Source organism: Centruroides sculpturatus, unplaced genomic scaffold, assembly GCF_000671375.1.
Source record: "Centruroides sculpturatus isolate CEXI.00-Female unplaced genomic scaffold, Cexi_2.0 scaffold82, whole genome shotgun sequence".
NCBI lineage: Eukaryota > Metazoa > Arthropoda > Arachnida > Scorpiones > Buthidae > Centruroides > Centruroides sculpturatus.
This window is the reverse complement of record NW_019384498.1, coordinates 825,327-841,586: the sequence shown is the minus strand read 5'-3', so window position 1 is coordinate 841,586 and position 16,260 is coordinate 825,327. Positions and strand designations below refer to the sequence as shown.

Here is a 16,260-nt window from a genome sequence, read left to right as displayed (position 1 = left end):
GCACGATTTCCTCTAGTCCAGTGTTCCGCAACCTTTTTCTACTTGCGCCACACCAAAATGTTATTCCCCCTAAAAAACGTATGATATGATACTATTAATAGAATTACATAATGCTACTAACCTATTATTATTGTTATTAAACAGACATCAACACCTGTGAGCAAATTTTTTTTACATATAATTTCTTAGAATACATAAAAATGCGTGGCTTGTAATAAAGAATAAACAAACATAATCTTATTTCATGAGTACTGCGGCAGAGAATGAAATACAAGCATAAGAAACACAACAACTGTGATAAAAATATATAAATAAAATATGTAAAAGTTCACGTCACACCTTTCACCATGTGACGGCACATCAGTGTTCCGCGGAACACTGATTTATGTAATAGCCATAAATAGCCCAATATGATTCAGCAGTTGTTGGTATTTAGATTTAATGTTATCGGGTTAGTGTTGTTTGTTTATATTTATTTATAACTTATTATTATTTTTTTTGTGTAGGTTATATTAGTCACATGCATTTACAATTTATAATTACAAAGATCAACACACGTACACACCTATTCGTTCAAGAATCATCGCACATCTGAGAGTCTGAACCTGCCTATCCTTCTTTTTAAGTTTCATCTTTGCTCTTCCCTTTCTCTTTCCTCCATTGCTATAGTCCACGTATGCCTATGCATACATCATAATGTGCGTGCACAATACTTTCGATTCATCACTTTTCCGTTGTAGATTTCCCATTTTACAATTACGTGACTCATAGCCTGGTGATAATGGAGAAAAGAGACAGATAGAACGTCAGTATAAGTCACAGTTATGATTTTATAGATTCCAGACAGCTTGGTAGTCTGAACAGTCCCAGGCTTTCACCTGTGCACGCTAAGTGACTTTCATTACAAGCATTTAGCTTTCCGAAGTCTATGAGAACAATTATTTGGCATTGACGGTCATGAATTTCATGCCAATAAGCTGCCTTGACTTGTTCGATTATGTTATCAACTCAATTTCATATTTACTTTCACTTTGCGGTCCTTCGCTCTTCTTTTTCCATTATTTACACATGTTATTTACAAAAATGTAGGTCATTTCATTGTTATCCACATTTGATATAGTCACTTATCACATACTGCGATGACACTCGTGTCTGTCTGCTACAACTGTCAAGAATTAACGCGATTGGCAAAGTGTAGTGACAGCAGGCCAACAGAAGGCAGGGTGTGCGATCCTTTCCATAATGCAGTTTGCGCACCAATTTTCATACATGCATTAATCAAGCCGAATAGTTTGGCTGAATATTCAGCTATTCGCCATGCTCCTGGCCAAATATTCTATTTTTTGCATCATTAATATTTATTCTATGAGTTTCATTCTCTTTTTCCTCTCAAAAAGAAAGAATGGTCATGATCATACTATTTGCATTCTCTTCCAAAATACCTCAGAAACTTATTTTAAAATGCTAATGGCTGTGCAATGTGTCAGCTGATTCATTTTTCAATTGACCACAACTGCTGGAGTTTTACACACTACTTCAAGTTTTTATGTGAGGTCCTATGACCTACATTTCAGAAGATCAAGTGCTTTCCATAGCTAGGGTTGTATACCTTTCTCCTCTTAACAAAAGGAAAACACCTATTTCTGATATTTTGTGAATCTCTGTTTGAACCATGTATCAATAATACATTTACTGCATCTACCTTATTGAGAGTTGAAGCCTGATGAAAAGAAGTTAACCACAGTCATCAAGTTAATTTGCACTTTCATTGTCTTTCATATTCTTTCAATAGCTAATCTGGCTGCCAAAATAAGAGGAGTTGTGCCACTTAACAGGTGCATTAAGATTGGTAATTCTGTACCTTAATAATAATTGAAACACCTTGCTTGCAACTGTTACAGCTGTGTGCAATGGAGCTCTAATGGCTTCACCTGGAGCATTCGCATCTGCACCAGCATCTAACGTTTAGCTGCATCTGCTCTTGCATATCTTTCTGCTAGGTGATCAGTGAGTTAAATGCACCAGTGCCTTTTTCTTGGATTTTGGCAATAAGTGTATTAGCACTCTTTGGTTTACTTCTGGCCAATGTAGGTTGGTTCTTTGTGGATCCTATCACATAGGAAAAAAGGAAATTTCCCTCTCTCTTCTCTCCTTTCCATTATTACAAATTTAATTTTTTTTTCTGTTATGAGAGCAGTACTTGACATATGTGCATAATTTATTAGGTTGATATAAAAATGTGAAAATAATACATGTGAAATAATTCCAAGGGATCACCTTAACCTTGTCCTTAAAGTGTCATAACATTAGCCATTACTCTTGCATCTGCATCTGAGTATATCCCAGTATCAATTTGCATGTTTAAATTCTTCCCAGCATTTGTTTGCTTAGGCCAACTGGTTATCAGCAACACCCAAGGTTGCTTACTTATAAGACCCTGGCTTTGGAGAACATAACCACATGACAGTCACAAATTTGTAAATGGTGTTCTACTTCAATTGCCATTTTGCCCTGATCCAGTGGAATCAAGATCAGAATAACCTCATTCCAAGGATCAACCTGTTCTGAGGATTGCTTTTCAGTAGGAGCTTGTGGTTAATTACAATCATTTGCATTGAAATTTGTTTTTTTCAACATGGAGTTTGCAAACTAATAGCATGACTGCAGATTTTAATTGGTTCATGTGTACATGCAATTTCTTTCCAGTATGTATATGCCAAACTTCAAAATTTACTGGGTTCATTTCTGCCGTAATTCTAAAAGAGCCTGACCAATATGGAGCCAACTTACACTTCAAGCCTGGCGTAATGGTTCTCTCTCTTATAAACACCCAATCACCTATAGCAGTTGTTTTTCAACCTGTGGGTCGCAACCCCCAGGGGGTCACAAAGCCTTACATGGGGGGTCGCTGGTAGAAGAAAAAGACAAGTGTTTGTAGGTCCTATACTACATTAAAAAAAAACTACAATTTCAGCGAGAATTACAGCCCACCTCAGAAAATGATAGTGGAAAAAGTGTTGAGCTGATTTGCAAAAAGAAATAAAAAGTAGAAGCTGAAAATTCAGATCCTAAAAAACAAAAAAAAAGGCCAACAGTTCCCTGTGCCTAATGTTATAATTAAAGGAAGTTTCATATTTTATGTGTGTGAAATTATTGTCGATTCTTCTGAAATTTTCATTTTAATCAACAATAATTTGTCTCAACAGAAAAAAAATTAAATACATAGTTTTTAAAATCACTGATATAGTTTTAATATGGCCCTAGGTGAGTCGCCAGAATTTTTTAACTTGTAAAGGGGTTGCATATTCAAGAAGGTTGAAAAACACTGACCTACAGCAAACTTGTATGGTTTATTCCTATGCTGTTAGTACATTTTATGATAATTCACTGTTTTCTGTGCATGCTCCTGAACCATTATAAACCATGAACCATAGTAACAGCTAATCATAATTTTAATTCACTCATGTAATTTTTGTCAGTCATATAATAGTATTTGGTGCAGTGACTATGTCAAAGGGATACATGGAATTTCTCTCATACAATAAGTAGAAAGGAACCTCATCAATACTTGCATGTACTGTACAGTAGTATTTTAGGTGTTGAGAACATATGGACCATTTCACCTCACTTGCTTAGGAGCTTTACCTTGTCTTTCTTTGATTTTGTCGAGTCTTTTATACTCCCTAGTGTGAGTAACAAACAGTTGTGCCACTAACTCATTTAAATACTTATACTAACAATTGTCTATTTTTTCTTTTGCAATACTTTGGACATTTGTTTTTAACAATCTTTTCAAAAAATTAATTTTGATTTTTAGAATCAGTTATAATTGAGATTAAGTGACCATTCTTTAATTCCTATACGGAAATCACTCAATCTGAGATGCCATGGTAGATTTACACTGGTGAGATAGCAATATGGGTGTCAGAGTATTATTTTTCACATTTAAATTTTTCTTTTTTGGGTTGGGTGTGGAACTTTTATCCTTTAACAAACTAAAATGTCCCCAAAACAATAATAAGAACTAAATAAAAACCCCAAAAATAATTTAAAAATTTGGACTTGACTAAAGAAAAAATGATTTTCTGACAGTTTCACAAAATTTGTATTCATCAACCAACTGCCAAGGTAAGAAGCTTGACCTATAACATTTATTTTGTTCTTTTCCAAATATTGTGTTATCCATACAAGTATTTATCAGGTTCACTTTAATTTAAAGATATCAACTTTACATCACAAATGTTTTGTTTATTCTTCCTCCCATTTCACATTGGTGTCACTTGAGTTGCTTTATTTAATAAATACATTACAGTGTATTTTCAAGAAACTTTGATAGTTTGTGGATTTCAGGCCCTATGGCATTCAATGCCATAAAAATTTAAGTACCCAAACTGCAACATATTTGATGCAGTGGAGTTAAAAACACGTCACAACACAGTTTATTTATTCTAATAACAATTATGTCAGGCAAAAATTAATTAATATCCATAAAAATTTAATTTTGATTCTTTTAGGAAAGTACTGTATTTTTGCAGATTGACCAGCATGACGGAAACCCTGGGGTTACTGGCATGCTGGTGAAATTGACTAAAAAATAAAATTAATCAGATGTAAGAAAACTAAATGCTAAATAAATGTTAAAGAAAACATTCTTTGGAGTACAATAAAGTAATAACATTGTAATTTGACTGACTTAAAATCAGGAAGAAAGTTTTCCTTTACAGTACAATAAAACAATTAGCAGCTTATTGACATTAGTTGTAGTAGTAGTTTGTCAGTGCAGCTTGTGCTAACTATCTACCCTGATCTTAAAAATAACATCTTCCTTTCAAATTTCACACAAAGGGAATGTTAATTGGTGTAAGTTGAGATCAAATTTCAGAAAATTGCTGTAAATTATATGTTTGGCATTCCATCAGTATTTTACAGTGTTAGAAAAAATACAAAATGCAGAAATTAAACATATATTTATAGTTTTTGATGTAATGCTGACAGTTTACAGTTTTAAAATAAAAACTCATTCATTTTTTTACATGCCTTTTGAAGAGAGATGTATTAATATAAACCTTCAACTGGCATGCTGGTTTTTACCATAAGGAAATATGATTTCAAGGTCTCCCTGGATAGACAATCTGCAAAAATACAGTAGAAGGAAATTAAGGACAGTAGGAGCATTATATCAATGCAAATAATCTCAAAATTAAGAATCTGGAATTGATGTGAAAAAACATAAAAGAAGCCAACACACCAATGTTGGATTAATCAAATCCTTGCATTTGCACCCAAAAGTTTGTCTTGTATATGTGACAGAAATAAAATATTGAGTAATATTTAAATGAGTAGTTTAAATTTCTATAGCCAGTTACAATTCTGCTGAAAAATAAGAATTGATATCATTATCTCAATATTTAATTCTGTTCCATTTTGAACTTGAATTAGAGCCTAATATAATCAAACATGTAAGATGAATTGAATTGATCTCAAAATCTGTCCAAATGGTAATATCAATAACAAAAATATTTTATGTAAAATGGGAGATTAGTCAAAGAATAAATACAAGGGACTTTATATAAGATGAATTGGAGAATAATAAATCTGATTTATAAATCTTAAAGTGATCTTAAAAGTTCTCCTTGATGTATAAATCATGATCAATGATTCATTTCTTTACAAAATAAAGTTAAAACATAAATTACAATAAAAATTTTTGGAATTTTTTCTCCAATAGCAAATAAATAAGATTTGATAAAGAAAAAATGTAGAAGTTTAACACTAACTCGTTAAAAAGTTGTTTCAATAGTATAAAAATTACAGAGAGCTTTTTTTATATACTTGTAAATCAACATATATATTTTATGTATTTTAACATTATTCATCAAATATATTATATAAGGCAGTTTTAATTAGTTTATTAAAATATAATCATCTAGCAAGAAAATAGTAACTTAATTATTTGATTTATACCAATAAATTAAATGTAAATTATTGACAACTTACCAATTATTGAAGCAATAACAATACAAAAGTCAAATATATTCCAAGGCATTCTAAAATAATGATATCCAAGTCCAGTTATCTTGATAATAGCTTCTAATGTAAAACAAGTTGTAAAAATTATATTCATATATTCCAAAATCATGGTTGTATTTTCAGACTGTTTATAATGTTCAAAAGACATAACAATCAAATTGATAACTATGATTAAAAATATAATCATTTCAAACCTGGAATACAGATTTTTGTCATCAGTAAATATTCTTAAATTAACAATAACAATTTAGCTAGCAAAAGCCTAACTAACCTGCGACTTACAGCTACATCATAAATAATAGCTAAATACTTATTAAATGGTCTTGGTATAATACGCTGAGGTTTTCTCTGTCCAAGTTTTTGCATTGCTGTGTAGTATGTTCTTTGACTATCTGTTAAAAACATTTCAAGAATTCCTCCTTCATACTAAAAATAAATTTAAAAAAAATTTTTTAAATATTTAAATTACAAGTGGCATTTAAAAAATTTATTACCTTTTTTTTCAGCATATTGAAATTATCTATTATTACTCCAATAAACAAATTTAATGTGAAAAAAGAGCCAAAAATAATGAAAATAACAAAATATAAATAAGCTAAAAAATTGGCCTCATGAAATGGTTGCCAGTCAATATCTGTGCTATCTGTGGCATCTGCTATTGTTTCTGTCCAACCTTCAAAACTAGCCTAGAAAAAAAATTATAAATTAAGTGATTTATGTATTTACAAAGTAAATAAAAAATCTTAAGTACAGTACTATAAACCAACAAAGCTAGCCAGAACCTATATCACGTGAACTTTATTTTTCCTTCTAATTCAATGTCACGACTTGGTGCATTTTTCGACACTTGGCAAATAATTTCATCATCCACTTTTAATTCCTACAGATACGCATTTCAGGCTTTCGCCCCTCTTCAGTCTGTTACCTAGATAGGACCCATCCTATGGGAAACTTCCCCATACTTGGGTGAAGAAGCAGCTAGCCAGCATCGCTCTTACAGACTGGCAAAATGAGTGGGACCATGCAAATACAGGAAGGAAAACCTACACCTACATCCCTTCTATCACCCAAAGGTTCAAAGCCAACCACTACACTCCAGAAGCCGAAACCACGCAGATTCTTACCGGACACGGTAACTTTGCTGCTTACCTACATCGATTCGGCAAAACAAATAACAATATTTGCGACTGTGACAACACCAGCGAAGCAACTGAAGAGCACTTCCTCTACAACTGCCCAAAACACGACAACGAAAGGCTCCAATTCATGGGAAAATGCCTTACCGAAGGCCAGAACTGGCCACCGAATCCACCAGACGTTTTCAACAACAGAAAACTGTGGAAAAGTCTAACTGAATTTGTGCACAAGACAAAGACCCTGAACGCTAGCAGCTTCAGCAGTAGGACCACCAACAACATACTATCCCACAGCCTAACGAGGCCACCAATGGATTAATAATGTAACGCACGATTATTGTATTTACTACCACTTGTGTATGTATGGAAATTGTAGTACTGTATATGTAAAATTCTTCGGCATTGAAATGTATACCACAGCAGCTTCTGTATTGTAAATATTAATAATGTAACCAATTGTTATTATCTGAATCTGTAAATACGTATTTGTAACCTTGTTTGTATCAAACTTAGCTATGTATTTTTCTCATGTAATCTGTAAAATCATTGTAACGAATGCAATGCAGGCACCCATGGTGCCTCCCATGCCTTCTCTTCACACTATTCTCTCTCCCTTTCTTTTCACACTTCGATCTCATGCTTTCTCCTTTCTTCTACTTCCCACAGAGCAAAGTCCGTAGCTACATAAAACGGATAGCTCTCTTACCTCTTTATCTCAATGTCAACTAGATAGGTTGTATCTTGTGTATACAGTATCTGTCAGGCACCTTCCGTAATTCCCACTCCGCTTCCCTTCCCTCCCAACTTGACGACCTCCCCCGCATGCCTCGTAACTTGTAACATCTCACTCCCCGAGTGCCGCACACAGCCTCGCCTGCGACTGTATCAACATTCTATTTTAATAATTGTAGCCAGTTTTTATGAATGTCAATGCTTAGATTCTTGTTAATATTATTTTTGTCTGTAGTAATTTCATAGCTTTCCTTGAATTTTCTTTTGTACCAATTTTTTTCCTTTGTATAGTATTATAACATCATTCTTATCTATTTTGCAGTTGTGGTCATACAATGTTCGTAAAAAACAGAGTTGATTCTATTATACTTCAGGTCTGCAATGTGTTCTTTTAATCTTGTTTCTAATTTTCATTTTGTTTCTCCAATGTATACTTTTGGCAGTTCGCATGTGCAAGGTATTTTATAGACGACTTTGGTAGTGTTGTATTTGTCTGGTTCTTTATTTATGCCAGGTTCAGCCTTCTGGATTCTTTTTTGCAAGTTGTTGTAGGTTGGGGCTAGTTTTATATTTATTTTATCAAAACTTCTGTTTACCTGTTCAAAGAAGCCACGAATGTAGGGGAAGGATATGTATCTTACTCTGTTTTTATCTTTTTTTTGTTTATTTTCCAGCCTTTTATTGTTGATTTTACTTTCCCAGTTATTTATTATTCGTTTCAGATAGCCATTTAATAGGAATTTAGTTCGCAGTTTGTTGAGATGTTTTTTCTTCTTCTGTAGCGAGCTTGTTCTGCTCTCGATTTTTTTTATACTCCATGATGAATATGTTTTCTTTTATCTACTGTGGAATGTTTGAATTATAGTTTAACACTTTCCTGATCTTGCATGGTTTTGTGTATGGCTCGAATTCAGTCTTGTTTGCCTTTCTGGTTATTTTAATGTCAAGGTAATTTATTTCCATGTTTGCCTCATTTTCTACCTTGAATTTGATGTTATCGTTTAATTTGTTTATTTTTTTTTTCTATTTCTAATTTTGTTATTTCTTGGTCATATAGTATAATGGTCATCAACATATTGTTTATAGAACTTTATGCCTGTAACCTCAACAAACTGCAAACTAAATTCCTATTAAACGGCTATCTGAAACGAATAATAAATAACTAGGAAAGTAAAATCAACAATAAAAGGCTGGAAAATAAACAAAATAAAGATAAAAACAGAGTAAAATACATATCCTTCACCTACATTCATGGCTTCTTTGAACAGGTAAACAAAAGTTTTGATAAAATAAATATAAAGCTAGCCCAACCTACAACAACTTGCAAAAAAAGATTCTGGAAGGCTGAACCTGGCATAAATAAAGAACCAGACAAATACAATAGAGTGTTGATTATCCGAATCAATTGGGGACTGGGGTTGTTTGGAGAATCGATATTTCAGATAACCGATTATGTACGAAAAAATATATTAGCCTATCCCACGCCGTTGCGTGTCGCTTTGCGTTGAATTTTCGTCGTTGTTAAGTCTAACGAAGACTATTGTATCGTTAAAAATGATTTTTTTATTTTGTACAAACAAAATAAATATATTGAAAAATATAAAAACAATAAAAAATTATACTTCAGAAGTTAATTTAGTATCAAAAACGTAAAATATTTGAGTAGCCCAAGACATAGCCAAAAATTGCAGCACTACAGCACTGGCAAAAATTTAAATTTGCTGACTGGAATACTTTCGGATAATTGACTTTCGGATAAACGACGCTCTACTGTACAACACTACCGAAGTTGTCTACAAAATACCTTGCACATGCAAACCACCAAAAGTATACATTGGAGAAACAAAACGAAAATTAGAAACAAGATTAAAAGAACACATCGCGGACCTGAAGTATAATAGAATCAACTCTGTTTTTTATGAACATTGTACAACCAAAACTGCAAAATAGATAAGAATGATGTTATAATAGTACAAAAGAAAATTCAAGGAAAGCTACGAAATTACTACAGACAAAAATAATATTAACAAGAATCTAAGCATTGACATTCATAAAAACTGGCTACAATTATTAAAATAGAATGTTGATACAGTTGCAGGCAAGGCTGTGTGCGGCACTCAGGGAGTGAGACGCTACAAGTTACGAGACATGCGGGGGAGGTCGTCAAGTTGGGAGGGGGGGAAGGAAAGTGGGAAGTACGGAAGGTGCCTGACAGATACTGTATACACAAGATACAACCTATCTATGTAACAGACTGAAGAGGGGTGAAAGTCCGAAATGCATATCTGTAGGAATTAAAAGTGGATGATGAAATTATTTGCCAAGTATTGAAAAATTCATCAAGTCGTGACATTGAATTAGAAGGATCAAGAAGAAGACATGATTTCGACAAATAAATAAAACTTTATTTTTATTAAAATCTTTACAAATGAATGTAAATATTTACTTTTTACATTAAACTTATTGAATTTTCTTCATACCTTCACGTACAAAGCAATATTATAGTGTCGGAATTTTATCAATATACATTCATTGCCATAAAAATTAGCATGCCAAGGAGTTGTCATGCTAAATGAAACTGTACATGTGTGAGAGTTAGTGATATAAGTAAGTGATTACAAAATGAAAACAAAAGGATCATTTATTGGAAGAAAAACAACAAATGAAAGGAGGTTCTAGTAACCTCTTGGGACACTTCTAGCTTGAATACACAATGTGATATGGCTGGGCATGGAGGCATACAGGTGCTTTATGGTATCCTGTGGCATCTCATTCCACAGTTGCTGCAAGTGGTCCATGGAGAAATTTGGACATCGATCAATTCAAGGTTATGCAAAGTATTATGAAAGAAATGCAAAATGCTTGGTTGCTTTTTCTCACTCATAGGGAGTTTTTTTATCCGAATCTAAAACCAAACATGAAATGACTTATAAATAAATCATCAATAAATCAATAAATGAGTGTAATTGTCCTTTGTGGAAAAGAGCCAATAATCCATAAACTTATTTCAATTTAGTGGAAAGTTTGTTGCTGCTTATTTGTTATAATTTGAGAAGTGAATTTTATAGTAATAAAATAAGTAAAATGGAACTTTTATGATTATTTTTCTATACATGTTTGTATTGTTTAAAAAAAATTCATGATAGTGGTCTGTGGGATACAAAATTGTGTGTTTAGTGGTCCATAAAGTGAGAAAGGTTGGCAATTGCTGCTCTAATTCGGTCAAACTCCTAGACTGTCCAACTTGGTATTCCATGTGTTCCCAGACATGTTTGATCAGTGACAAAGGAAACCAGGCAGGCCAGAGAAGTGTGGCAATGTGAAGAGGCAGTTCTGTGATACTCTTGCTGTGTGTAATCAAGCATTGTCCTGTTGGAAATGGGTCTTGGGAGCCCTGCCATCAGAAGCAATACATGTGGCTGCAAGATGTCACTAACATATCACTGGGCTCTCTAATAGTACTCCCTTGGATCACTACTGGAGAGAACCAGCTGTTGTATGTGACAACACACCAGTTGTGGGGGCAGTGTGCCACTCCAGAGCATAGACAGGATTGAGGTGTTCACCATGGGGGCCTCCAGACATGAACATGGCCATCGTCAGTGCCCAAACTGAATCTGGATTCATCATGGTCCAATCTCGTCAGGAGCAATACTACTCCAAACAGAGGCAACATTGTGTTGCTGTCAATGGAAGCATATGGAATGGCCACTGCAATAGCAAATGTTCCTCAGACAAGTACCTCAAAATGGTATGACAGACACAGAGGCCTGTAATGATGGCACCATCTGTATCTGGATGGTGGACAATGATACAGTCAGCTGTGTTCATGCTTGTCAGAGGATCAGGTGGTCCTCTCAGTTAATGGTCTGCTGAGGGTGGGCACCATGTTGCAAGTTCTCTTTCATCCACTGGTCCCAACTCCTCACAGTGTTGTCAGAATTGGCCTAGGTGGCTTGTTATTTCACGAGATGACCATTTGGCTTTTCTCAATCTGATGATCCTTTCCCTCTCAAATTTGGTTAGTTGTTCATATTGTCTTCAATTACAATGTAAAAGCATCTCTAGTGATACAGCATCCTCCTGCAGCAGGTAAACTACAGACAGAATGCCTTTGTGCACCTTTTTTATAGGCCAAGAGGGATGCAGTTTAATGCTCTCTGCTGGCATTACAAAATAAGCCACCATACTATAACTCTAATTATTTCTAAAGCTGCTAGATACTTATCTGCACATCAAGTTTTGCAGTGATATGACAACTCCTTGGTATGCTAATTTTTATGGCAATGAGTACATATGTGAGAGAAATGGTATTACCTAAACCTTAAAAGAAAACCTTAACCCTCTCCAAAATTTTATAAATTTTGTAATGTTTTAATTTAATAAAAATATTAATTGGCACTTACTACTTGAAATAAAGCTAAATATGCATTTCCAACATTATCAAAATTTATTTTTGAATTTTTCCAAGTAAAATTTAGAGCAATGCATTCATTACGATTTTTTATTTCAAGATGAGAAAGACGATGATCCATTCCATCTACACATTTATAAAACTTTCCACTGAAAAACTGCACACCCATAATACTAAAAATCAGCCAAAATACAATGCAAACTAGTAAGACATTGCATATAGATGGAATAGCTGACATTAAAGCATTAACCACAATCTGAAAAATAATATATAAAGTAAATATTATATATACTTTGAAATCTTACACAAAATATTAATTATTTATTATAGTTTAATTATTGTATTTTTACCTTCATTCCTTGCCAACGGGATATTGCACGAAGAGGTCGTAATGCTCTCAATGTCCTAATTGATCTTAAAGAATATAATCCACTTCCAGCATTTTCCAGAACAATACTCAAGATAGAAACCTATTTTTTAAAATAAAGATAACATATTGACTGATAAAGATTAAGAAAATTATGGATTATCATATTTAACAACTAATAATGGTATCTTTTCCCATTGCTTTTAAAATAATTAACAGAAATAATGATAAATAAGCACAAGTTTATTACAAATTCTTTCTTAATTTTTATATCTTATCCCACAATTATCCATATGCCAAACATAAAGTATGAATATATTCATATTTTATTGTTTAAATTATTTAACATACAGGTATAGGACAAAATAATAGGAACACCTGTGAAAGAATGCAAAATATTTATTAATAGGGAGTTGGGCCACCATTGGCCTGAATTACAGCTTGTATCAGACCTGGAATTGAGAAATAAAGGTCATGCAGAAAGTTTAAGGGAATTCACAGCCATTCCTCCTGCAGAGCGGTCTCGAGTTCAGATAATGTGCATGGAGGAGGAAACCAAGCAAGGACTTTGTTCTCTAAAAAATTCCCCACAAGCTCAATGATGTTGAGATCAGGGGACTGAGACACCACGAGATGTTCCACTTCATCATTATGCTCATCCAACCATGTTTGAACACAGCGAGCCATGTGTACAGGGGTGTTGCCATCTTGGAATAGAGAACATTCTCAGGAAACAGAGTATGAAGCATAGTGTGTAAATGATCTGCGAGAATACTACGATAATGCATGCCTCTGACCTTCTCCCTCAGGACTATGAGTAGCCCCAAGCCATGCCACAATATTGCTCCCCACAACATCACAGAGCCCCTGCATCCTTCACAATAGGAACCATACAGTCAACACGAAATGCCTCTGCCGGTATTCGCCACACAAACACGCATCCAGTGGTCTGAAATAATGTAAATGATGATTCGTCAGACCAGATGACCTGTTCCCATTGCTGTTGTGTCCAGTTTTGGTGGTCTTGACACCACTGTCGTCATTTCATAGCATTCTGTGGCAACACTAACGGTTTTGAGATGGCTACTCAGCCATGAATGCTCGCAGCATGCAGCTCTCATTGAATAGTTTTGGTGGGTACGGGGTTCTGGAGAAGGGTGTTCATCTCAGAGGTTATCTGCTGCAGTGTAGTCTTATGTTTTTGGGCAACTATCCTCTTCAACACTCGTCTATCCTGGTCGGTCAACTTCAACTTTTGCCCACTATTCTGCTTAGCAGAAGATACCTTTCCCAGTTTTGTGTAGACTGTCATAAACCTTGACACAGTGGACTTTGAAATACCCATAAAGTTGGCTGTTCTAGACACAGATGCTCCAGCGAGGCAAGCTCCAATAATCATGCCTCTTTGCACATCGGACAGGTCAGACATAATGGCGCTTTGCTGGGAACAGAATTTTCTCATGCAACTGTCACACTGCTAAATGCTCAACTGATACCTTTCCTTTCACCACCACTGGATAGCAGACTATTGCGACATGTGGTGGGGCTGTATTGGATGGTCGAAGTACAACACATTTCGAAAGGGGTGTTCCTATTATTTTGTCTTATACCTGTATATGAAAATGTACAATAATTTACACATGAAAAATTTAGGTTTAAATCTGAATCCTCATGATGTTTCATGAATATATGGGTTGAAATATTTTTCTCCATCTTATCAATGCTAGTTGGCCTATAATGGATGTAATTAAGGACAGTTATTGTCTTACATTAGCATGTTATGTTCAATAAATACATACTACTTAAAACTGGATTTAGTCCAATGCATGTAAATGTGACCTTTTGGGTCGGCACCTCTTTAGTGCCCTGTCAGGATTGACACCACTGTGTTTAGTGAAACACGGAAGCCGAGACGATAATTATTACGCGCGAGCAGTCCCTTATGTGGTCAAACAGATTCGTAATGTCAGCCGATTGAGAGATAGCATGTGGAAGAGACTCAACTACACTTAACAATTAACAAGGATTTAATTAAAAATAAATTGGTTAAAGTTTTGTCGTGGAGAGAGAGAGTTCACATAAGGTTCGTGTGGTGATAAATACCTTTGGTAATAGATATCCTGATCGGGTCATGTTGAATTGGAGAACAAGGTAATAGTTCTTCTTATAGGCTTTTCCAGGATTTTTCCAAGGGTGAAATATCCAGTCAAAATGTCCCGTTGAATTATCCAGGCTCTATCGTGCACTAACACACAAAAAAAAACGTTGTTGATAAACACAATGGGCGACGACTTCTTTCCTCTCCAAGGACTAAAACGGCGACTGACCCTTTTCGGCCGTCTCTGGCGATATTCACGGACGATTTCGGCCAAGCAGAGGTTAATAGTTCGCGAGAAAGCGTCAGGTTGTCTTCGAGAAAATGTAACGGGAGACTTTCTCAGGTAGCTACGAACAACAATCGTTATGTCTCTCGAATCATGTTAGTATTAAAGACTAGTTCTAATATAGGAATTTCTGCTATCTCACATAAATATATCAGAAATATCCAGCACAGATTATATTTATTAAAAATAAAGAAAAAACAAATGTTTTTGACAATTTAACAAAAAAAGATTATGATTCAAAAATTGTTGAAAATGTTTGATTTTTCTTTATTTTTAGTAAGTATAATTTCTGATGGATATTTCTGGTATATTTGTGTTTATGTTCAATGTTTGTATATTCATTATCTGAGAATGATTTATTAAAATAGGCAAAAATATTAGCTTTTACAATGAATTTGTGCTAAATATCTTAATTAAATGAGATTTTTAATTTTGACAAAGTGGCAACACTATCTCTTGGTCAGAACCAAGAGATGGTGTTGAGTTGAATACCAAAGATTGGCCTTTCTTGTGACCCAATCCGATTTTATTTCCACCCAGAAACAAAAGAGGAGACCAATTGGGAAATTATGATAGGGAATTGGAACCAATGGGAGCAAAGAATTCAGTGATAAAATCCTTTAAATACCTCAAATTTCAAGGACAAAGCACAGATTTCTATCATTTTAACATTCTGAAATAACCTATGCATTCCCCTCTGTTTTCTGTGCCAACATCCTCACCATAGTTCCTGACTTCGTTCATCGTTGATTATCATCCTACATCCACAGACTTAACCATGACACTGCCCAGTACTGCCAAGGAAATGTGACCGAAGGGTCGGCTCCTCTTTGGTGCCCTGTCAGGATGACACCACCGCGTCTCGGCGGACACGGAAGCCGCGTTATTTAGGTCACGCGAGCGGTCGCGTAACGGAGCGATCAGAGTCGAGATAGGAGGAGAGACAGCGCACCGGAAGTGATTTACTCAGACGCTTTTTTAACGTAACAACTGTTTAATGGTTAACGATAGGATATACATTAGGGCTGCTATTAGATACATTGCTCGCTTTAGTATATAATAGTATTAAGATATTAAGATATTACGATATTAAGATATTACGTTTCTTCCCGTTTTGAGAGAGAGAGTTTACAGAAGTTCGCGTGTCGATATTTACCTTGTATGAAATCCCAAAAGAAGACAGTTCCGGACTCAGAA

At 34.6% G+C, this 16,260-nt stretch overlaps 1 protein-coding gene across 1 annotated transcript in view; it reads right to left on the bottom strand.

Moving 5' to 3' along the window:
- Window positions 1-16,260, bottom strand: part of LOC111621990 (sodium channel protein 60E-like) — a 150,910-nt gene that overhangs the window by 15,334 nt on the left and 119,316 nt on the right. The window contains exons 17-21 of the mRNA XM_023364281.1: window positions 12,663-12,782; window positions 12,305-12,568; window positions 6,525-6,716; window positions 6,302-6,456; window positions 5,998-6,224 (exon numbers count right to left, since the gene is read on the bottom strand). Of these exons, the coding sequence (XP_023220049.1) occupies window positions 5,998-6,224; window positions 6,302-6,456; window positions 6,525-6,716; window positions 12,305-12,568; window positions 12,663-12,782 (958 nt within the window). The remainder of the gene's footprint in view (window positions 1-5,997; window positions 6,225-6,301; window positions 6,457-6,524; window positions 6,717-12,304; window positions 12,569-12,662; window positions 12,783-16,260) is intronic.